General features: G+C 47.0%; 1 protein-coding gene across 3 annotated transcripts; it reads left to right on the top strand.

Annotated features, from left to right (window-relative positions):
* Nucleotides 1-1,652: 1,652 nt before the first annotated feature.
* Nucleotides 1,653-23,972, top strand: DNAL4 (dynein axonemal light chain 4). 3 transcript variants are annotated; one of them, XM_069231305.1, is made up of 4 exons: nucleotides 1,653-1,764; nucleotides 8,241-8,325; nucleotides 8,867-8,950; nucleotides 22,386-23,972. In XM_069231305.1, exons 2-4 carry the CDS (start codon nucleotides 8,254-8,256, stop codon nucleotides 22,548-22,550), a joined length of 321 nt encoding a protein of 106 aa, XP_069087406.1. In that variant the 5' UTR covers nucleotides 1,653-1,764; nucleotides 8,241-8,253; the 3' UTR covers nucleotides 22,551-23,972. The 3 variants fall into 3 exon arrangements, with proteins under 3 accessions (XP_069087406.1, XP_069087405.1, XP_069087407.1); XM_069231304.1 differs by having other exon boundaries at nucleotides 1,654-1,764; nucleotides 8,201-8,325; XM_069231306.1 differs by having other exon boundaries at nucleotides 1,728-1,795; nucleotides 22,386-22,698.

Here is a 23,972-nt window from a genome sequence, read left to right on the forward strand (position 1 = left end):
GCTCTTCACCAGTCACTCCGGGTTGAGTTCCCTCCTGGCAGGGTGGGCGCTTATGCGCATGCACACTCTTACAAAAGGCATTGGCAAGGAGCTCAAAGTCTTCTAGGTGCCCCCGCGTCAGGCTTGTGCGATTTCTTAGGAGCTGTGACATTCGTAGTCTTTAGTCCAGCCCCCGATTTCTGAGGAGCTGTGACATTTGTAGTCTTTAGTCCAGCCCCCGTCCCACCAGTCTTGCCAGTCCCCTTGGAAACCTGTTCCGCCTGTTGTGCCACACTCTCTTTAATAGGGGCCAGGGCCTGGGCTATAGGGACATGTTAGGGAAAAAATCAATGTCCTGGATGGGCTGCTTCGTGGGACTCAAGAGGAAAATTCTGACAGAAGAACACCCTATAAAAAAAATAAGAAGGGCTGCCCCCCACACGCTCCTGTCACCAAACCAACAAAATAAGGGACCAAAAGGTCTCTAAATGCGCTCCGAAGGTTGCGTGTTGTTCCCTAGGGGGAAAGCAGTCTTACTGCAACGCGGTGGTCCTTCAACTGCAAAGCGGTATTTTTGTGTGGGTTGGAGCGGTTAAAAATTAACCTTGGGTCGCGAAAACCTCTGTTGCACCGAAATTCTAACTGTTGAGCGCTACCGCGACTCGAGCGTTAGAAAAACGTGGTGTGGAACAAGCGGCGCGAACGATCACCCTCTAGAGGAGCCAAAGCGTCACTGCGTATCGAATCAGCGCTCTGCAAACCAAAAAAATGCACATGCGGTGAGTGTCCCTAGTAACGAAAAAAAATACACACAATCCTCCAAAGTTAATACAAATCAACGTGCAGAACAGTTTTTACAGACAATCGCTAAAAATACAAAAGTACTCAAGAGGCAGTAAGGGCAAGAATTAACTGACACTGGAGCAGTGAAGAAAGAGGGCGGACGACGGCGGCAAGGGACATTTATACATATTGTCAGAATGAACGATGATTAGACATTGGTTACCATGGGAACATCCTTATGGGTGTTGTAGTTTCTTCGTGTTTTTTTTTTGTTGTTGAACTTTGAACCTGCTGTTGAATAAAGAGTGAAGAAAGATGTGCGTAATTCTCGCCTCCGGTCCTGACATAGAACTGAAACTTTCCTCCATAGTAGCTAGGAAGTTTCTCATTTTTGGCAGGAGGCAGCTATACTAAAGCCATATTTCACTTTAAAAATCGAGTCTCCCGTCTATTTAGTGACATTGGTTGCCACCTAACCAGCATTTTACCAGCTTTGCTGTCATTTGCATACAAAAACTAAAAATAATTAAATGTTGGTATATTCCCCCTTAGAATAACAAACCGACAGCCAAACATACAGGATGAAAAAAAGCCAAAACTGTATAATGCTGTCTAAATTGTGTGCATACATTTTTAAACAAATAGAGACAAAAAAAGTGTTGTACAAAATAACACGTAGTTCATCCACAATGCAGATGAGTTTATACAACAACAAAAAAGGCGCTGATTTCCTCACTCTTCCCTTCCATCCCCGCCCCTGAAATTTGTCGCCACCAAACTGGAACCTCCACTGTTCCAAAATGGCTACCTCATCCTTTAGTCCTCTTTTCATTTCTCTGCCCTATGCTCCCCGCGATTGTTGCAACGGGCTCCCTGCTGCCAATGAGAAGGCGGGGCTCCGGAAAGGAACAGGAAGTGAGCGTTGCCAAGAAAGAGCATCGAGACAGAGCCTTAGTAACGGGAGGTGGAGGAGGCCCAGAGCGAGTGGAGGCTGTACGACCGGTGAGCTGAGAAAAGGGGTGGCAGGGAGAAGGTGGGTGGCAGGGAGAAGGTGTCTTTCTGGAGAATAGTTGTATATAATCAAGTGTGTATTCGGCATGGACCTACCTTTGCAGAGCCCTGAAACCGCGAGGTCTTGGAGTATTCCTGCTAGGATAAATTACGGAAGAGTGTTCGTGCGCCCCTGGGGACCTCAGAGGTTGCTATGCAGGCGAGGATTGTAGATTTATTTTGAGGTTTCCTTGTGGTTAGGGCGTTTGTGGCTTTCCGTTACTTAGTGTGTGTTCATAGTGGGAAGGAGGGTGTCGTGGGGGGTGAGTGAATCAGTTTCTACGCTATGTGTAACCTATTCTTGTTGAGGTCTAAGAGTTATTGTATCCTGCACCCTGTTGGTTTCCCTGGAGTAGGTGCTCTGGGTTCTCGCAAAGTGTTTGAAGGAGACTTTTAAGTGGGCGCCTCTGTTGAGAATCACTGCGGATGTTTTAAATTGGGATTTCATTGTTGGCAGGTGATCCTGGTGTGGCAACTTTGAAGGTGACATTGGGCTGGGGCGTCCTAGGCACAAACCATGCATAAACATTTGTTGTGAGAGGATGCTTTATTTAGAGTTCCCTGGGTGAGGATGGGGACCTGAGTGTAAGCTGAAATCAATGGGGGTCCTTCGAGGGAAGAGGTTTTGGATTGCGATCTCTTTAGGACAGTGAGCAGTGTTGATGGCCCACTGTAGCCTTGGCTCTGGATTTGGAGTTATTGAAAGCGGAGGGAGGGGGCTAATTGGAAGGGATCCCTTCCAGAGAGTGGGCACATGGTGATGGTGGCTCTATGGTTAGGTTACAGTTACCTGAAAGAGGAAGACGTTTGTGTGGTTGATTCCTTGTAGTCCTAGCTCTGGGTTGGTGATTTTAAGGGTAAGGGTTGTTGGTTGGTAAGGGTTTGGAGTGGATGTATTTAAAGCGGGGTCCTACTGAGAGTGGGCAACTGAAGGTGTTGGTTGCAGGAGGTGGCGATCTAGGCAGGGGAAAGCGGTGGAAGGGACGTATCAGGTGTACCTCATACGTGGTTGACTTTATTCCATCTGTGACATCCTTTCAAAAGCACGTACATGGCAAGGAACCTTGTTCATATAAACTGCCTCAGATAAGGTAGAGAGCACCGTAGTCATAGCATCATTTGAGTAGGTTGTGCATGTTGGCTTCTTTAGGAAGCACAGTGACTGCGCCTTTGCTTTCCAAGGGTATGCTTTCTTCCTTGGGTGTGGAGTTGTTTTCTCCTTTGCTTGGCTATCCTGCCACTATGTTGTTGCCAGTGCTTTATTTATTTAAAAAAAAAAAGTGCCAGGGCCCTCGTCAATAAGCCTCTGCCGCTTTCACCACCTATCGCACTGCCTCTGCCTGTGCTGTAAATGAGAGCACCAACACAGTCACTATCCATCACATCCTACTAGTGTGACAATTCAGACTATTCCAGGCCCCAGAGTTATAAGAATGACTTAGGCAACAAGTATTAGTCATTTTAATGTATACTGAATGAATAAACAACCGTTATGTTTGTTTCTAATTCAGGCCAATACCGCCACCAAGTGGCATACCTAGAAACCACAGTCTCAAATTAGGCACTGGTTGTTGCACAAGGAAATGTATGGTTCACCAATCTGTAAGGGAGAATTAGATACTATGCTCTTGGGGGTTGGATGGGTATTATTTGGCTTAATATCGTAGAAGCCTGTAACTGAAGAAAGAAGTAGCAATCAACAAATAATCAAACGTTATACTACAGGGTAGGTTATAAATCTAAATGGTGAGCCAAAACCTTGGCCAAAATGAACAGCAGCGCTTCAGGGCCACACAAGTTGTAGCAACGATCTAAATAAATACCAAATACAACTCAACATAAAGCTTGAGTGAAAAACTAACCTTAACATTTGGGGCTTTCCTTAAAACAAAATTCACATTCTAGTGGTACACAAATGCCCAAACTAAGGTGCACAATCTACTGGGCATGATTATTAAAAGTAGAATATAACCCTTAGAAGGTTAGAGCATGCAAGTTAGAATTTCAATATTTATGGGAATTCTCAGACATGTAGAAAAACAAGACTGTCCATTTCTGCGTAGTCTGAGAGGCACACACAAGTACATTATGTTAAATTGGGTATATCACTTAATAAAAAATATAAGCATGAGATTCGGGGTGTGTGTGTTTCCTTTCATGGTGTACCTGTTTCCTGATAATCCTTTTCTTCCCTGTCCTAAGTTGTTCTTTGCACCACCCCTCTTACTTTTAACATGAGAAGTGATTTTCATATGCAGACATCAACTGGAGCCAAATGTAAAATGCAATTTGAACCTTTTGCCTTCTTCCTCCTATTTTTCTGACCTGTTTCTGTTGGCTTTAGGACTCTGGGCACTTTACCACTGCTGACCGGTGCTAAAGTGCAAGTCCTTCCTTTCTAAATCGTATTGGTGATTGGTTTATCCATGATTGGCATATGTGATTGGTTTGTATATGCTTGGCTTAGTAAAGTGCACTGTGTGTGTCCAGGGCCTGTAAATCAAATGCCACTAGTGGGCCTGCAACACTGTACCACCCACATGAGTAGCCCTGCAAACCTGTCTCAGACCTGCCACTAAAGTGTGTGTGTGTGTGTGTGTAGTTTTAAACTGCCATTTCGACCTGGCAAGTGCACCCACTTGCCAGGCCCAAACCTTCCCTTTTACTACATGCATGTCACCCCTAAAGTAGGCCAAAGGCAGACCTATGGCAGGGTGTATATTGTATTTAAAAGGTAGGACATGTACTCTTGTGTTTTACATGTCCTGATAATGAGATACTGCTAAATTTGTTTTGTTTTTTAACTATTGCAGGGCCTATCTCTCCCATACGGTAACATGGGCATAGCCTTGAAATATCTTTTAAGTGTAATTTCATATTGGGAGCAGATAGAGTTATCGAGTTGGGTTCTCTGAACTCACAATTTAAAAATAATTCTTTTGGTGAAGTTGGTTATTGAACTGTTTGTTAGTTTGAAAATGCCACTTTTAGAAAGTGGGCATTTTCTTGCTTTACCATTCTGTGCCTCTGCCTGTCTGCTGAATGCACGTCTGGGTCAGGATGACAGTTGGGCCATTTGTGCACTCACTCTAGGTGGTCACAAAAAGGAGCTGAGGTGTGTCCTCTATATCCGGATGGCCCATCACCAGGCTGATGGGTCTTCTTGAGCTGGAGTGGTGGTTGGAGCTGGCCCTTGCACCTGAATAGGGCTGTGTCTGTCCTCACATAAAGCAGTCTCCAACCCATGGAGTGTGTCTGGGGCTTGGGCAGGAAAAGGCACTCTCGCATGCACCACAAATACTTCTCTTTGATGTTCGTCTACTTCAAAGATGGGGATTGGTATAAGTAGTGGACACCTGACACCATATAGTTAGAATCCTTCTGGGGTGATGACATTCGGCCAAGAAGAAGAGCTGGATGCTGTAGGAGAGACTACGACTCTGCCTGTTGCTTTGTTGTGCTGGCCTGCTGCTTGCTGCTTCTGTCCTGGAAGTGAAAGGAATGGACTTTGGTTTCTACATTTTGCTTCCAAAGGTTTTCCAAGGGCTTGGGTTGAGCTTGCCTCCTGTTAGGAAGTGTTAGGGACATCAACAACTTCACTTGCCAAGTGATGCCAAATCCAGTTCCTGGGCCCTTGGGAGTGAGTTCTGGTGCAACAAGGAAGAAACTAGTGCATCGATGTCCAGAATGACTACAGGGTCGGTGCCACTCTCTGACTCTGCGTCGCTGCCTGCACCGGGACTGTGTTCCCTGCTGAGTGCACTGACCCTGACCTCCACCACATGCCCAATGCTGCTGCTGCACTTTCGAAGTCCCACCAAAGCGTGAGTCCAGAGCACCATGTCACAAACGTCCATGGCACCCAGCTCTGCCGCAGCACCTGTGGCCCGTGGTGTGATCGCAACACTACAAATCAACCCCTCTCATCTTGAGCTGCTGGATCGATCACCCCTCCCTTGTTGTAAGGAACTGCCACCAATACCGCATCACCTCCCCTGCAACTGTAAGGAACCAACACCTTACCTCCCTTGGCTAGCATTAAGGAACCAACACCTCACCTCCCCAGTGGCAGCAAGAAACCACTGCTGCGCCAGCTCTAGCGACGCTTAACCTCCCCACCTCTGTGCAACATCTTTGTTTGCTCATTGATTTCCATAGTTCTGTAACCGGGGTCCATGCGACACTGTGACCAGCCCGCACTCCCTCGCAAGTGGTGTCAAACTGTTGGAGACAACTCCGCCAAGGCGTCTTGATAGCCCCAGTTGGAGCTATTGTGTTTCTAAGTGCTATAATACATCTAGGGCCAGATGTAGCAAACGTTTAGCGTCTCGCAAACGGCAAAATTTGCCGTTTGCGACTCGCTAAACGCGTTTGCCAATGCAGAAATGCATATTGCGAGTCGTTACCGACTCGCAATATGCATTTCCGACTCGCAAATAGGAAGGGGTGTTCCCTTCCTATTTGCGAGTCGCAGTGGGATGCAATACCATTTGCGACCGCATACGCGGTCGCAAATGGCATCGCAGTTACCATCCACTTCAAGTGGATGGTAACCCACTCGCAAATTGGAAGGGGTCCCCATGGGACCCCTTCCAGTTTGTGACTGGACCCAAAAATATTTTTTCAGGGCAGGGAGTGGTCCAAGGGACCACTCCCTGCACTGAAAAAATACCGAAACTAAAGGTTTCGGTTTTTTTTTTAAGTGCAGCTCGTTTTCCTGCAAGGAAAACGGGCTACACTTAAAAAAAAAAACTGCTTTATTTAAAAGCAGGTCACGAACATGGAGGTCTGCTGACGTCAGCAGGCCTCCATGTTAGCGAGTGCCTATACTCGCTATGGGGCCGCAATTTGCGACCCACCTCATGAATATTCATGAGGTGGGTCATTGCGACCCCATAGCGAGTTGCAGTCGGTGTCTGAGACACCGTACTGCATAGCAATTTGCGACTTGCAAATTGCGAGTCGCAGGGACTCGCAATTTGCAAGTCGCAAATTGCCGATTTGCTACATCTGGCCCCTAATGTTTAAAATATTGTATCTTTACTTGTGAATGTGGGATTTTTGTCATTTTGGTCTTTTACACAGGTAAATATTGGCTATTTTTATAAACTAGTGTGGAGTACTTTTGTGGTGTTTTCAGGGTGTGCCTGTGTACACACACACACAAATACTTTACACATTGCTTCTGAGTTAAGCCTGACTGCTCATGCCAAGCTACCAAGGGAGTGAGCAGGGTTTATCTTAGCTGTGTGGCTTCCTTACTGTGACTAGAGTGAGGGTCCCTACTTAGACAGGATGCAAACCACTGCCAACTAGAGACCCCATTTATAACATGGTGCATTGCAACAATAGGGGCTGACAGGAAAGTGTTGGGGGGCAGAAACCAGTTATTTTTCACACCCCACTGACTTACCTGACATTTACTTCTCACCCATCTGCTGAGAACTGGTTGGCGGCAGCAAATAGATGGTTGAGTACCAATTACACCTTCGTAGAGGAGAAAGGATAGGATTGAGAAAAAATCTAATCGCCCACAGCTCAGACATAATGCTTGACACGTTTACGACTTATGCTGACTGACCCTCTTAGGCCTTTGGAATTCCATTTTTTACTTACATATATTGTCACACACCTGTATAATCATCATCTTAAGACATTTATTCGATGCAAAATTACGCCTGGCACACCACACCACAACCACATATAGGAAAGGGTATGTAAAAGAGCCTATTCCTCCACCTTTACAGAGCAGGCCCATGTTATAAAGCTGTACCATTACAGAAAGTACCTAGATCTGCATAGCCCAAGGGATAGGGTGGTATAGAATAACCTATTTAACTCTATTGTTAGTTTTCTACTTTTATATTGCAGAAGAAAAAAGAAAGTAAACAGCATGGATAGCATATACTGCTAAATATATTTTTATACTGTAAACCGTACTACATGAGTCGGCTTGCTGACATCAGACTCATACGTGTACTGTACACAATACTGTTATCAAATGCTAATAAAAATATTTGAAAAACGAAGTTGATTATTTCTGTAGTGCGTTCTACATATTGAACCATCTCTTAGTGCCTTAATATTGGCGGGTTTTGTTAATGAACAAATGTGCGTTGTTTCTTTGGCAGAATGGTGAAAGACTGAGAACGCACTCTGCGATTCAAGTCAATAACCTACAGGTCAACCGCAGTTATCTGCTGCTTGAGTTCTAATCCACTGATTTATCTTACAAGCATCTTTTTTGCACTGTTTTTCCCAGCATGCCCCATTTCTTTCGTTGTCCACAAGGCACATCTGTCTGACATACTGTAAAAATGCTGTTCTTTCCAATGTTAGCTTTTTTTTCTTCTTGTAAGTTTTTTTTTCCTCTCTTTCTCTGTCACAGGTCTCCAATTCACAAACCTCTGCTTCCTTTCTTCTTAAAGGTCGTAGCTGGACATGGCTGATACAGGGGAAAGCAAGAGGGACGAGGCTGACTATAAGCGTTTGCACAGCTTCCCGCTAATTCGGGTAATTTGGAGTGAGGGTGAATGGTCCATCCTGACTGTGAGTGTGGTTGTGCACGACAGAAGGATATTTAAATGGATGTGAGTCGAGGAAAAAACCTTTTTGGTTCTGTACGTGTATCTAGGTGGTTGTCACACTCAGTTTCATGGCTCTGTGTGTCTGACTGGTTGGCTGGCTGTAACTCGGGAGCCTTTGTGAGTGTGTATATGACTAGATTTATACAGTATTCTAGATAACATTTTACTCTCAATCGTTGCCACACTTTGCCAAACAACTCAGTCCGTGTTGACTGTTATTGTAGATGGCAGATTATTGTGTGTGACAGATGCACAGTTGTGAGGTGGAACCTGTGTGGGTTTGGCAGCTACCCGTGTCCTTTTCTTAGTCTCTGCCTCTCAACTTGCACAGGACATGCCAGGGGGCATGCAAGTGGAGACCGTCAGGCTATGTGTCACCTTCCATGGTTTTGTGTGTGTTTGGTGAATTGTGCACAATGGACAGCGACCTCGGTCTCCTAACCTCTCCTTTGCCTCTTTTCTTTCAGCATACAGACATGCCGGAGGAGATGCGTGTGGAAACAATGGAGCTGTGTGTCACAGCCTGTGAAAAGTTTGCCACCAACAACGAGGTATGATCTTCATCTACCCCTTCACTATCATCAAAATGCCACCGGGATTGTCAAGATGTGTGCCATTTCTGATTGCTGTGGTTATATGCCCTGGTCTTGGTCCTTCTATTTTCCAGCCCGATTCCAGACACAATATGGAGTACCAGTATATTGTGGTGCATTTTTATTGTAGGCAAAATATCACCTACAAAAATACAGTATTTTCAGTCTCTGCCATGTATTTTACCAAAATATCTATCCGTATATCGTTTGTCAAAATATTGTTTTCTATATATGTAGGAAAGTACCATCTTGCCTGGCATGTTACCCCCATATTTCACTGTATATATGTTGTTTTAGTCTATGTGTCACTGGGACCCTGCCAGGCAGGGCCCCAGTGCTCATAAGTATGTGCCCTGTATGTGTTCCCTGTGTGATGCCTAACTGTCTCACTGAGGCTCTGCTAACCAGAACCTCAGTGGTTATGCTCTCTCTGCTTTCCAGATTTGTCACTAACAGACTAGTGACTAAATTTACCAATTAACATTGGCATACTGGTACACCCATATAATTCCCTTGTATATGGTACTGAGGTACCCAGGGTATTGGGGTTCCAGGAGATCCCTATGGGCTGCAGCATTTCTTTTGCCACCCATAGGGAGCTCTGACAATTCTTACACAGGCCTGCCAATGCAGCCTGCGTGAAATAACGTCCATGTTATTTCACAGCTATTTACCACTGCACATAAGTAACTTATAAGTCACCTATATGTCTAACCTTCACCTAGTGAAGGTTGGGTGCCAAGTTACTTAGTGTGTGGGCACCCTGGCACTAGCCAAGGTGCCCCCACATCATTCAGGGCAAATTCCCCTGACTTTGTGAGTGCGGGAACACCATTACATGTGTGCACTATACATAGGTCACTACCTATGTATAGCGTCACAATGGTAACTCCGAACATGGCCATGTGACATGTCTAAGATCATGGAATTGTCACCCCAATACCATTCTGGTATTGGGGGTGACAATTCCATGATCCCCCCCGGTTCTCTAGCACAGAACCCGGGTACTGCCAAACTGCCTTTCCTGGGTCTCCACTCCAGCTGCTACTGCTGCCAACCCCTCAGACAGGTTTCTGCCCTCCTGGGGTCCAGGCAGCCCTTGCCCAGGAAGGCAGAACAAAGGATTTGCTCTGAGAGTGGGTGTTACAACCTCACCCTTTGGAAATAGGTGTGAAGGGCTGGGGAGGAGTAGCCTCCCCCAGCCTCTGGAAATGCTTTGATGGGCACAGATGGTGCCCATCTCTGCATAAGCCAGTCTACACCAGTTCAGGGATCCCCCAGCCCTGCTCTGGTGCGAAACTGGACAAAGGAAAGGGGAGTGACCACTCCCCTGACCAGTACCTCCCAGGGGAGGTGCCCAGAGCTCCTCCAGTGTGTCCCAGACCTCTGCCATCTTGGAAACAGAGGTGTTGGGGGCACACTGGACTGCTCTGAGTGGCCAGTGCCAGCAGGTGACGTCAGAGGCTCCTTCTGATAGGCTCTTACCTCTCTTGGTAGCCAATCCTTCTTCCTTGGTAGCCAAACCTCCTTTTCTGGCTATTTAGGGTCTCTGCTTTGGGGAATTCTTCAGATAACGAATGCAAGAGCTCACCAGAGTTCCTCTGCATCTCCCTCTTCACCTTCTACCAAAGGATCGACCGCTGACTGCTCCAGGACTCCTGCAAAACCGCAACAAAGTAGCAAGACGACTACCAGCAACATTGTAGCGCCTAATCCTGTCGGCTTTCTCGACTGTTTCCAGGTAGTGCATGCTCTGGGGGTAGCCTGCCTTCACCTTGCACCTGAAGCTCCGAAGAAATCTCCAGTGGGTCGACGGAATCTTCCCCCTGCTAACGCAGGCACCAAAAGACTGCATCACTGGTCCTCTGGGTCCCCTCTCATCCTGACGAGCGTGGTCCCTGGAACACAGCAACTCTGTCCAAGTGACTCCCACAGTCCAGTGACTCTTCAGTCCAAGTTTGGTGGAGGTAAGTCCTTGCCTCCCCACGCTAGACTGCAAAGCTGTGTACCTCGTGATTTGCAGCTGCTCTGGCTCCTGTGCACTCTTCCAGGATTTCCTTCATGCACAGCCTAGCCTGGGTCTCCAGCACTCCGTCCTGCAGTGCACAACCTTCTGAGTTGTCCTCCGGCGTCGTGGGACTCCCTTTTGTGACTTTGTGTGGACTCCGGTTCACTTTTCTTCTAAGTGCCTGTTGGGGTACTTCTGCGGGAGCTGTCTGCTTCTGTGAGGGCTCTCTGAGTTGCTGAGCGCTCCCTCTGTCTCCTCCTCCAAGTGGTGACATCCTGGTCCCTCCTGGGCCCCTGCAGCACCCAAAAACCTCTACTGCGACCCTTGCAGCTAGCAAGGCTTGTTTGCGGTCTTTCTGTGTGGGAACACCTCTGCAAGCTTCATCGCGACGTGGGACATCTGTCTTCCAAAGGAGAAGTTCCTAGTTCTCTTCTTTCTTGCAGAACTCCAAGCTTCTTCCAACCGGTGGCAGCTTCCTTGCAACTTCAGCTGGCATTTCCTGGGCTCCTGCCCCCTCTCTGTAGGAGGCTGGACTGGCTTGTAGTGAGTACCAAGGGGTACTTGCACCTTGCACCAGGCCCAGTTATCCCTTATTAGTGTATAGGGTGTCTAGCAGCTTATGCTGATAGATAATGGTAGCTTAGCAGAGCAGCTTAGGCTGAACTAGGAGACGTGTGAAGCTACTACAGTACCACTTAGTGTCATATGCACAATATCATAAGAAAACACAATACACAGTTATACTAAAAATAAAGGTACTTTATTTTTATGACAATATGCCAAAGTATCTTAGAGTGTACCCTCAGTGAGAGGATAGGAAATATACACAAGATATATATACACAATAGCAAAAATATGCAGTATAGTCTTAGAAAACAGTGCAAACAATGTATAGTTACAATAGGATGCAATGGGGAAACATAGGGATAGGGGCAACACAAACCATATACTCCAAAAGTGGAATGCGAACCACGAATGGACCCCAAACCTATGTGACCTTGTAGAGGGTCGCTGGGACTATTAGAAAATAGTGAGAGTTAGCAAAATAACCCTCCCCAAGACCCTGAAAAGTGAGTGCAAAGTGCACTAAAGTTCCCCTAAGGACAAAATAGTCGTGTTAGAGGGAGAATGCAAGGAAAACACAAATCAGCAATGCAACAACGATGGATTCCTGTCTGGGGGTACCTGTGGAACAAGGGGACCAAGTCCAAAAGTCACAAGCAGCTCGGAGATGGGCAGATGCCCAAGAAATGCCAGCGGTTGGTGCAAAGAAGCTCTTACTAGGCTGAAGAACTGTGAATACTGCAGGAACGACAAGGGCTAGAGACTTCCCCTTTGGAGGATGGATCCTCCACGCCTTGGAAAGTCGTGCAGAAGTGTTTTCCCGCCGGATGGACGCAAACAAGCCTTGCTACACGCAAATCGTGCGTTTGGCGTTTTTTGGACGCTGCTGGGGCCCAGGAGGGACCAGGAGGTCGCAAATTGGACCTGCAGAGAGAGGGGACGTCGAGCAAGACAAAGAGCCCTCACTGAAGCAGGTAGCACCCAGCGAAGTGCCAGAAACAGGCACTACGAGGATGCGTGAAACGGTGCTCGCCGAAGTTGCACAAAGGAGTCCCACGTCGCCGGAGACCAACTTAGAAAGTCGTGCAATGCAGGTTAGAGTGCCGTGGACCCAGGCTTGGCTGTGCACGAAGGATTTCCGCCGGAAGTGCACAGGGGCCGGAGTAGCTTGCAAAGTCGCGGTTCCCAGCAATGCAGCCCAGCGAGGTGAGGCAAGGACTTACCTCCACCAAACTTGGGCTGAAGAGTCACTGGACTGTGGGGGTCACTTGGACGGTGTCGCTGGATTCGAGGGACCTCGCTCGTCGTGCTGAGAGGAGACCCAAGGGACCGCAGATGCAGCTTTTTGGTGCCTGCGGTTGCAGGGGGAAGATTCCGTCGACCCACGGGAGATTTCTTCGGAGCTTCTGGTGCAGAGAGGAGGCAGGCTACCCCCACAGCATGCACAAGCAGGAAAACAGTCGAGAAGGCGGCAGGATCAGCGTTACAGAGTTGCAGTAGTCGTCTTTGCTACTATGTTGCAGGTTTGCAGGCTTCCAGCGCGGTCAGCGGTCGATTCCTTATCAGAAGGTGAAGAGGGAGATGCAGAGGAACTCGGCTGAGCTCATGCATTCGTTATCTAAAGTTTCCCCAGAGACAGAGACCCTAAATAGCCAGAAAAGAGGGTTTGGCTACCTAGGAGAGAGGAAAGGCTACTAACACCTGAAGGAGCCTATCAGCAGGAGTCTCTGACGTCACCTGGTGGCACTGGCCACTCAGAGCAGTCCAGTGTGCCAGCAGCACCTCTGTTTCCAAGATGGCAGAGGTCTGGAGCACACTGGAGGAGCTCTGGACACCTCCCAGGGGAGGTGCAGGTCAGGGGAGTGGTCACTCCCCTTTCCTTTGTCCAGTTTCGCGCCAGAGCAGGGGCTAAGGGGTCCCTGAACCGGTGTAGACTGGCTTATGCAGAATTGGGCACATCTGTGCCCAACAAAGCATTTCCAGAGGCTGGGGGAGGCTACTCCTCCCCTGCCTTCACACCATTTTCCAAAGGGAGAGGGTGTCACACCCTCTCTCAGAGGAAGTTCTTTGTTCTGCCATCCTGGGCCAGGCCTGGCTGGACCCCAGGAGGGCAGCTGCCTGTCTGAGGGGTTGGCAGCAGCAGCAGCTGCAGTGAAACCCCAGGAAGGGCAGTCTGGCAGTACCAGGGTCTGTGCTACAGACCACTGGGATCATGGAATTGTGCCAACTATGCCAGGATGGCATAGAGGGGGCAATTCCATGATCATAGACATGTTACATGGCCATATTCGGAGTTACCATGGTGAAGCTACATATAGGTAGTGACCTATATGTAGTGCACGCGTGTAATGGTGTCCCCGCACTCACAAAGTTCAGTGAATTGGCTCTGAACAATGTGGGGGCACCTTGGCTAGTGCCAGGGTGCCCTCACACTAAGTAACTTTGCACCTAACCTTTACCAGGTAAAGGTTAGACATATAGGTGACTTATAAGTTACTTAAGTGCAGTGTAAAATGGCTGTGAAATAACGTGGACGTTATTTCACTCAGGCTGCAGTGGCAGGCCTGTGTAAGAATTGTCAGAGCTCCCTATGGGTGGCAAAAGAAATGCTGCAGCCCATAGGGATCTCCTGGAACCCCAATACCCTGGGTACCTCAGTACCATATACTAGGGAATTATAAGGGTGTTCCAGTAAGCCAATGTAAATTGGTAAAATTGGTCACTAGCCTGTTAGTGACAATTTGAAAGTAATGAGAGAGCATAACCACTGAGGTTCTGGTTAGCAGAGCCTCAGTGAGACAGTTAGGTACCACACAGGGAACATATACATGCACACCTATGAGCACTGGGGCCCTGTGTGACAGGGTCCCAGTGACACATACATATAGGCCACAAACCTATGAGCACTGGGGTCCTGACCAGCAGGATCCCAGTGACACATAACAACCATACTGAAAACCTAGTGTTTTCACTATGAGCACTGAGGCCTGGCTATCAGGATCCCAGTGAGACAGTGAAAACAGTGACAAACATCCTGACATACACTCACAAACAGGCCAAAAGTGGGGGTAACAAGGCTAGAAAGAGGCTACCTTCTCACACAACCCCCCCCCCAAACGAAGGACAATAAGGCTAACCTTGGCCAGTTGAGACTTTATTGTCTAAGTGGTGATAAGTAGAGAGTAGCTCTGCAATAGACTGGTTACTCCCTTTATCATCCACTATATGGTTACTTCCCTGTGGGGATGTAAACCACCCTGTTTGAAGTTTTTTAGCTAACCAACAATGTGAAGATGTATTTTCAGAGTTTCTATCAGTAAGTTTTAGTTTAGAGCAGTGGGAATTATCCACTGAACCTATTTGTAATGATGGAAATGCCAGACAGGGATGCTGTCTCAGTAAAGCCATAGCTGGACAAAAACTTTGTCCATTTGGCTGGAAGAGAGAACAGGGATGCTGTTTCTCTTGAGTTGGAGCAGGGCAGGGATGCTGTCCTATGAGCTCCACACTAGGGCAGGGATGCTGTCCTAAGTGTTGTGAGGCAGTACAGGGTTTCTGCACTAAAGTTTCTCTGGGAGGGTTGGAGGGATGCTCCATGTTAACTAAAATGGTGCTCTTTTTGTCACCAATGTTAGTTATCCCACAGAGAGGTACTTCTACCTCAGGGAGTCCAGCTATGCCAGCTGATGATTCCCTTGGAACAGGTGCCACCCCAGGAGAGGTTTCTCCCACCACAGGAATAGTATCCTGAATGGTAGGGTGGTTAGGGGATACTGTGATACCCTTTTTACCTGTTGATGGAGAGGGATCCTGAGTTTTCAGGCCTTCTCTCCTTTGCTTTTTCATTTCACTTGAAATGAGAGGGAACAATTCCTCAGGGATGCCCAGCATGGCTGCATGGGCATAAAACTCTACATCAGCCCAACCTGAGGCCTCTAGGTCATTACCTAAGAGACAGTCTACAGGTAAGCTAGGTGATACCACCACCTGCTTAGGGCCAGTAACTCCACCCCAACTAAACTGAATTATAGCTAAGGGAAGAAACTTAGTGGAGTTATGGACATCAATAATCTTATACTGTTGTCCAATGATGTGTTGTTCAGGAGGCACTAGGTTTTCAGTCACCAAAGTGAAACTGGCACCTGTGTCCCTGTAGGCCAAGGCCTCAACACCATTTATTGAAACTGTCTGCCTGTACTTATCCATTGTAAGGGGACAAGCAGCCAGTGTGGCAAGGCCAATGCCACTAGGTGTGACAGAAACTGTCTTGGGACTGATTACATCAGTTTCCACTATGGACCCATAAGTGAACCCAACTACACCCTTTGCTTGACTGTTGCCAGCAGTCCCACCACTAGTACCACTACTGCTAGGGGCACTAGAGCTTGATGTATTAGTGGTGGTAGGCTCAGGGGGTTTACCTGGACAGGACTTATCCCCTGGCCTATGGCCTCTGTTTTTACACACAAAGCACCAAGGCTTTTTAATGTGTGCAGGTTGGGAAGAAGAGGAAGAATTTGTTTTATCCCCACCCTCTGAAGAGTGTTTAAGATTTGAAGTGGGATCTTTGGTTTTACCCTTATCCCCATGCTTATCTTGAGATTTTTCACCATCTTTCTTCTTATTGCCATCTTTGTCACCCCCTGTATGAACTTTTCTGTTCACCCTTGTTCTGACCCATTTGTCTGCCTTCTTTCCCAATTCTTGGGGAGAGGTCAGATCAGAGTCTACCAGGTACTGGTGCAACAAATCAGACACACAATTATTAAGTATATGCTCTCTCAGGATTGTGTTATACAGGCTTTCATAATCAGTAACTTTACTGCCATGTAACCACCCCTCCAAGGCCTTCACTGCCTGGTCAATGAAATCAACCCAGTCTTGTGAAGACTCCTTTTTGGTCTCTCTGAACTTTATCCTGTACTGTTCAGTGGTTAAGCCATAACCATCCAGGAGTGCATTCTTAAGAACTTGGAAATTGTTAGCATCATTTTCTTTTACAGTAAGGAGCCTATCCCTACCTTTTCCAGTAAATGATAGCCATAGGATAGCAGCCCACTGCTTTTGAGGGACATCCTGTACAGCACAGGCCCTCTCAAGTGCAGCAAACCACTTGTTAATGTCATCCCCCTCCTTGTAAGGGGGAACTATCTTATGCAGATTCCTGGAATCATGCTCTTTTGCAGGATGACTATGGGGAATACTGCTGCTGCCACCATGGGTATCTAAACCCATCTTCTGTCTTTCCCTCTCTATTTCTAAAGACTGTCTATCCAAATCCAGCTGTTGCTTCTTGAGCTTCAGTCTGGTTTGCTCCACTCTCAATCTATTGAGCTCCCTTTCTAACAATCTGTCATCAGGGTGGGTGGGAGGGACATTTCTAGATACAGAGGTATGATGGGAATGAACAGAAGGAGACCTGTCCCTTACAAGGGGCACCCTAACAGCTTGGCTACCAGCATAATGTGAGAGCACATCATCAGTATGATGTGATTCAACCTCTGTACCAACTATGCTAGACTGTCTAGTAATGGGCAGGCTGAGAAGTTTCTTTCCTGAACCTTTTCCTGGGGGAGTCCCTGGATCAGATTGAGAACCATTAGCTACTTTTTCTACAGATTGGGCACTTATGGCCTTATCCTGTACTCTAAGCATATTAATTAACAGTTCTAAGGAAGGATTCTTCCCTACACTCAAACCTCTCTCTATGCAGAGACTCCTTGCTCCTTTCCAGCTAAGGTGATCATATGCAAGTTTGGACAGTTCAACTTTTTGGCCTGTGCCAGACATTTTTTAGAGAGAGTTAAAGTGATAGCAAAAGAGAAAAAAGTTTTCAGAACTTTTTGGAAAGACAGAAAAAACTTTTTAAACTTTTAAGAACTTTTTGAAAGTTTAGAAGTACTTTTCAGCACTTAGAAAAGAGTGAAAAGAGGAAATGCAAAACTTTTTGGCTATGTGTATATACACTGACCTTGTTTTGTATATTTTTCTCTTATGAAAAGTACAATGACAAGAGTGGTAAGTAGTCTCAAAGCACTTATCCCACCGCTGCACAACCAATGTAGGAGGCTGGACTGGCTTGTAGTGAGTACCAAGGGGTACTTGCACCTTGCACCAGGCCCAGTTATCCCTTATTAGTGTATAGGGTGTCTAGCAGCTTATGCTGATAGATAATGGTAGCTTAGCAGAGCAGCTTAGGCTGAACTAGGAGACGTGTGAAGCTACTACAGTACCACTTAGTGTCATATGCACAATATCATAAGAAAACACAATACACAGTTATACTAAAAATAAAGGTACTTTATTTTTATGACAATATGCCAAAGTATCTTAGAGTGTACCCTCAGTGAGAGGATAGGAAATATACACAAGATATATATACACAATAGCAAAAATATGCAGTATAGTCTTAGAAAACAGTGCAAACAATGTATAGTTACAATAGGATGCAATGGGGAAACATAGGGATAGGGGCAACACAAACCATATACTCCAAAAGTGGAATGCGAACCACGAATGGACCCCAAACCTATGTGACCTTGTAGAGGGTCGCTGGGACTATTAGAAAATAGTGAGAGTTAGCAAAATAACCCTCCCCAAGACCCTGAAAAGTGAGTGCAAAGTGCACTAAAGTTCCCCTAAGGACAAAATAGTCGTGTTAGAGGGAGAATGCAAGGAAAACACAAATCAGCAATGCAACAACGATGGATTCCTGTCTGGGGGTACCTGTGGAACAAGGGGACCAAGTCCAAAAGTCACAAGCAGCTCGGAGATGGGCAGATGCCCAAGAAATGCCAGCGGTTGGTGCAAAGAAGCTCTTACTAGGCTGAAGAACTGTGAATACTGCAGGAACGACAAGGGCTAGAGACTTCCCCTTTGGAGGATGGATCCTCCACGCCTTGGAAAGTCGTGCAGAAGTGTTTTCCCGCCGGATGGACGCAAACAAGCCTTGCTACACGCAAATCGTGCGTTTGGCGTTTTTTGGACGCTGCTGGGGCCCAGGAGGGACCAGGAGGTCGCAAATTGGACCTGCAGAGAGAGGGGACGTCGAGCAAGACAAAGAGCCCTCACTGAAGCAGGTAGCACCCAGCGAAGTGCCAGAAACAGGCACTACGAGGATGCGTGAAACGGTGCTCGCCGAAGTTGCACAAAGGAGTCCCACGTCGCCGGAGACCAACTTAGAAAGTCGTGCAATGCAGGTTAGAGTGCCGTGGACCCAGGCTTGGCTGTGCACGAAGGATTTCCGCCGGAAGTGCACAGGGGCCGGAGTAGCTTGCAAAGTCGCGGTTCCCAGCAATGCAGCCCAGCGAGGTGAGGCAAGGACTTACCTCCACCAAACTTGGGCTGAAGAGTCACTGGACTGTGGGGGTCACTTGGACGGTGTCGCTGGATTCGAGGGACCTCGCTCGTCGTGCTGAGAGGAGACCCAAGGGACCGGAGATGCAGCTTTTTGGTGCCTGCGGTTGCAGGGGGAAGATTCCGTCGACCCACGGGAGATTTCTTCGGAGCTTCTGGTGCAGAGAGGAGGCAGGCTACCCCCACAGCATGCACAAGCAGGAAAACAGTCGAGAAGGCGGCAGGATCAGCGTTACAGAGTTGCAGTAGTCGTCTTTGCTACTATGTTGCAGGTTTGCAGGCTTCCAGCGCGGTCAGCGGTCGATTCCTTATCAGAAGGTGAAGAGGGAGATGCAGAGGAACTCGGCTGAGCTCATGCATTCGTTATCTAAAGTTTCCCCAGAGACAGAGACCCTAAATAGCCAGAAAAGAGGGTTTGGCTACCTAGGAGAGAGGAAAGGCTACTAACACCTGAAGGAGCCTATCAGCAGGAGTCTCTGACGTCACCTGGTGGCACTGGCCACTCAGAGCAGTCCAGTGTGCCAGCAGCACCTCTGTTTCCAAGATGGCAGAGGTCTGGAGCACACTGGAGGAGCTCTGGACACCTCCCAGGGGAGGTGCAGGTCAGGGGAGTGGTCACTCCCCTTTCCTTTGTCCAGTTTCGCGCCAGAGCAGGGGCTAAGGGGTCCCTGAACCGGTGTAGACTGGCTTATGCAGAATTGGGCACATCTGTGCCCAACAAAGCATTTCCAGAGGCTGGGGGAGGCTACTCCTCCCCTGCCTTCACACCATTTTCCAAAGGGAGAGGGTGTCACACCCTCTCTCAGAGGAAGTTCTTTGTTCTGCCATCCTGGGCCAGGCCTGGCTGGACCCCAGGAGGGCAGCTGCCTGTCTGAGGGGTTGGCAGCAGCAGCAGCTGCAGTGAAACCCCAGGAAGGGCAGTCTGGCAGTACCAGGGTCTGTGCTACAGACCACTGGGATCATGGAATTGTACCAACAATGCCAGGATGGCATAGAGGGGGCAATTCCATGATCATAGACATGTTACATGGCCATATTCGGAGTTACCATGGTGAAGCTACATATAGGTAGTGACCTATATGTAGTGCACGCGTGTAATGGTGTCCCCGCACTCACAAAGTTCAGTGAATTGGCTCTGAACAATGTGGGGGCACCTTGGCTAGTGCCAGGGTGCCCTCACACTAAGTAACTTTGCACCTAACCTTTACCAGGTAAAGGTTAGACATATAGGTGACTTATAAGTTACTTAAGTGCAGTGTAAAATGGCTGTGAAATAACGTGGACGTTATTTCACTCAGGCTGCAGTGGCAGGCCTGTGTAAGAATTGTCAGAGCTCCCTATGGGTGGCAAAAGAAATGCTGCAGCCCATAGGGATCTCCTGGAACCCCAATACCCTGGGTACCTCAGTACCATATACTAGGGAATTATAAGGGTGTTCCAGTAAGCCAATGTAAATTGGTAAAATTGGTCACTAGCCTGTTAGTGACAATTTGAAAGTAATGAGAGAGCATAACCACTGAGGTTCTGGTTAGCAGAGCCTCAGTGAGACAGTTAGGTACCACACAGGGAACATATACATGCACACCTATGAGCACTGGGGCCCTGTGTGACAGGGTCCCAGTGACACATACATATAGGCCACAAACCTATGAGCACTGGGGTCCTGACCAGCAGGATCCCAGTGACACATAACAACCATACTGAAAACCTAGTGTTTTCACTATGAGCACTGAGGCCTGGCTATCAGGATCCCAGTGAGACAGTGAAAACAGTGACAAACATCCTGACATACACTCACAAACAGGCCAAAAGTGGGGGTAACAAGGCTAGAAAGAGGCTACCTTCTCACACTCTCTACACTGTCGCGACTATTAGACTTGGTCTCCTTGTCTTACAGGTACTCAGGTCTGGAAATCCGTTGTCAGTGCACTGCTGGTGTGTGTTCTTCCTGCAGAATCCCCCTATCACGACTTCTGTGCTCTCTGGGGGTAGTAGGTGTGCTTTACTCCTACTTTTCAGGGTCTTGGGGTGGGGTATTTTTCTAACCCTCACTGTTTTCTTACAGTCCCATCGACCCTCTACAAACTCACATAGGTCTGGGGTCCATTCGTGGTTCGCATTCCACTTTTGGAGTATATGGTTTGTGTTGCCCCTATACCTATGTGTTCCTATTGCAACCTATTGTGATTCTACACTGCTCGCATTACTTTTTTTGCTATTACTTACATAATTTTGGTTTGTGTACATATAACTTGTGTATATATATTACCTTCTTACTGAGGGTACTCACTGAGATACTTTTGGCATATTGTCGTAAAAATAAAGTACCTTTATTTTTAGTAACTGTGTATTGTGTTTCCTTATGATATTGTGCATATGATATAAGTGGTATAGTAGGAGCTTTCCATGTCTCCTAGTTCAGCCTAAGCTGCTTTGCCATAGCTACCTTCTATCAGCCTAAGCTGCTAGAAACACCTCTTCTACACTAATAAGGGATAACTGGACCTGGCACAAGGTGTAAGTACCTCTGGTACCCACTACAGGCCAGGCCAGCCTCCTACAATATAAAATACCATATAGGTTTACACCAGCATTACCCACACTGTGGGTCACGACCCAATTTTTAGTGGGTCAGGTACGTCTGAGCAATAAATAACGAAGCCTTTAAATTCTGTATTTATCTTGTCACATTTACTAAGCCTCAAAGACAGAGGTGAACTCTCAAGCTATGTGTTCTGGTAAACTCCGACATATTTTAACATCCAGGACTGGTGTTTTGTCTTTGCCTGCAAAGGGAGGAGTTTTTAGAGTGAGTTATGTGACACTTGCTGGAGGAGTACAGGGAGTGTGAAAGGAGAGGCTGTTGGATGTCGGATTTCTTTCAGCAGTTAGGGAAGCAAAAACGAAGCACCTTTTTGCAATTCAGAAGTGTGCTGGAAAAAAAGATTTTATTAGGATCCAAACAAATCAAGATACTACTTGGTGGTGCACAAATGATAAATATTGACATAAACTCAATTTCCACACACATTTGTGTGCTGTGTAGTTTTATCAGTAAAACTATACATGTGTGCAAAATTGGTGGCCATTTTAATGGAAAATATGCTGTCTGTAAATGACAGTGTGCTACCAAGGTTTGTCTTTCTAAAAAGCGTGTACAACGGGCTACTAGTCACCTATCTTTGAGTGTGTAGGCATAAAGAGTTTGGGGTAAAGGTGTGGTAACAAATTACCTAGTGCAGTGCTTCACAGACTTTTTTTTAATATACCCCTTCAGTCACATGACCCCTTTGATCTTCTGTCAGTTTACAAATTTCCCTCTTTTTTTCGTTTTTTTGTTTTGCAAGCAGTTTCCAGCATGCCTTGTGATGTATTTTCCACTGGACCCTGTAATTTGCCATACAAGCACTCGTGATGTCTTTTGTGGTAAATATGCATCATGACCCCTCTTTTCTCTGCCCACAGAGTGCCGCCAAGATGATTAAGGAGACCATGGACAAGAAATTTGGCTCCTCCTGGCACGTTGTGATCGGTGAAGGCTTTGGCTTTGAGATTACGCATGAGATGAAGAACCTCCTCTACATGTTCTTTGGTGGCAGCCTGGCAGTTTGTGTGTGGAAATGTTCTTGAGTGAGGACTTCTTATTTGTCTGCCTCCTCGCCTTTCCAGACCTGCACTCTTCCAGTGTTCTAGTGACAATCTTGGTGGCAGCCATTTTAATAGTATTCTTTTGTGTTCCGTATGGTGACCACCCTTGTGTGGTGGAGAGAAGAGGAACTGAGCTCCCCAGGATACACCTGGGGGTGATTCTTATGATCATTCCAGCTAGAAGTGCCAAGTTCAGGAGGTCCCTCCCCATGTTTGCTCTGTTGACTGTCTTATGCTGGATTGTCTGACTTTTGGGTGGATCCTGAGTAGCACCCTTTTAGTAAGCCTAAAGGAAAGCTGCAGCACCTTCTACCTCTGCAAGGCCGCAGAACCCATACGCCTTCTCAAGGTACATGCAACTCCAATGAAAGTTCATAGCACCCTCATTCGTGATCGAGGGCCCACGTAAGCACACACCTGCTTGACTCTCCACCCCACTTTTTGGACCCTTCTCCAACTCTTACGCAATACTTTGTGCCAGGAATGCAGGGACTACTGCTCCCTGGTGTGAAGACCTCTGGGGTTTGAGATTCTGGGACATGCTGAAGTACCAGAGTTCAGAGTGTGGGGGAGGTGGAGGGTTGAGGAGCAGATGGGATTCTGTAGAGGCTGTTCACATAAACACGCTCCACATAGATGCGGCTTGTTCACACCTCATCTGTGGAAACGTGACTCACACCTCCTCCTCTTATGGTCTGTATATTCTGGGCTGCTCCCCTCACTTCCGTCCTTGTTGTTCTCTCTTCTCCAAGATCATCTCCCTGCTTTTCCTTCCTTAACACTTACGCTTTCCCCTCGTTCTACTTCTGTATTTGTCTACCTCTTGTCATCCACTCTGTCATTTCCTCTTGTTCCTTTCTCTGCTCATACTCATTCTTCCCTCTTTTTCTCCATTTTCACTTTGCTCTCTCTCTCTCTCTCTCCATACCTCAGTTTTCACTTTTTTCTTCATTCTCTCACACCTAAGTGTCTCTTTTTGCCATCAGACTACATTTCGTGCTCAGACCTCTCTATTACCCCAGTATCTCTAACCCTTTGTCCAAAACACCCTTATTCTTGCTAAGGTTTATTCCATATTGATCTTTTCCCTCATACTTTTCTTAGCCCCACTTCTACATACCCTTGTTCCCCCTTCATTCCTATTCTCCCTGTCCCCATCTCTCAACCGCCGCAAGTAAGTCTTTGCTGAGGTCTTTGCTATTGCAATTTTAGAAATCCCCTGAGTCAAAGAACCCATAGGTCATGAGCCATGTTTATTCAAGGAGAATAGCCAAAGCTCCTTTTTTTACTGAAGTCCAGGCTCTGTATTTTATCTCTTTTGTAAATGGCCTATTATCCTATAGAGAGGTTTCACTTCTGTATAGAATCTGTCTTCTTTTTGGTATTAAAACATGCATAATTATC

Source organism: Pleurodeles waltl, chromosome 4_2 (genome assembly GCF_031143425.1).
Source record: "Pleurodeles waltl isolate 20211129_DDA chromosome 4_2, aPleWal1.hap1.20221129, whole genome shotgun sequence".
In the NCBI taxonomy this organism is placed as follows: domain Eukaryota; kingdom Metazoa; phylum Chordata; class Amphibia; order Caudata; family Salamandridae; genus Pleurodeles; species Pleurodeles waltl.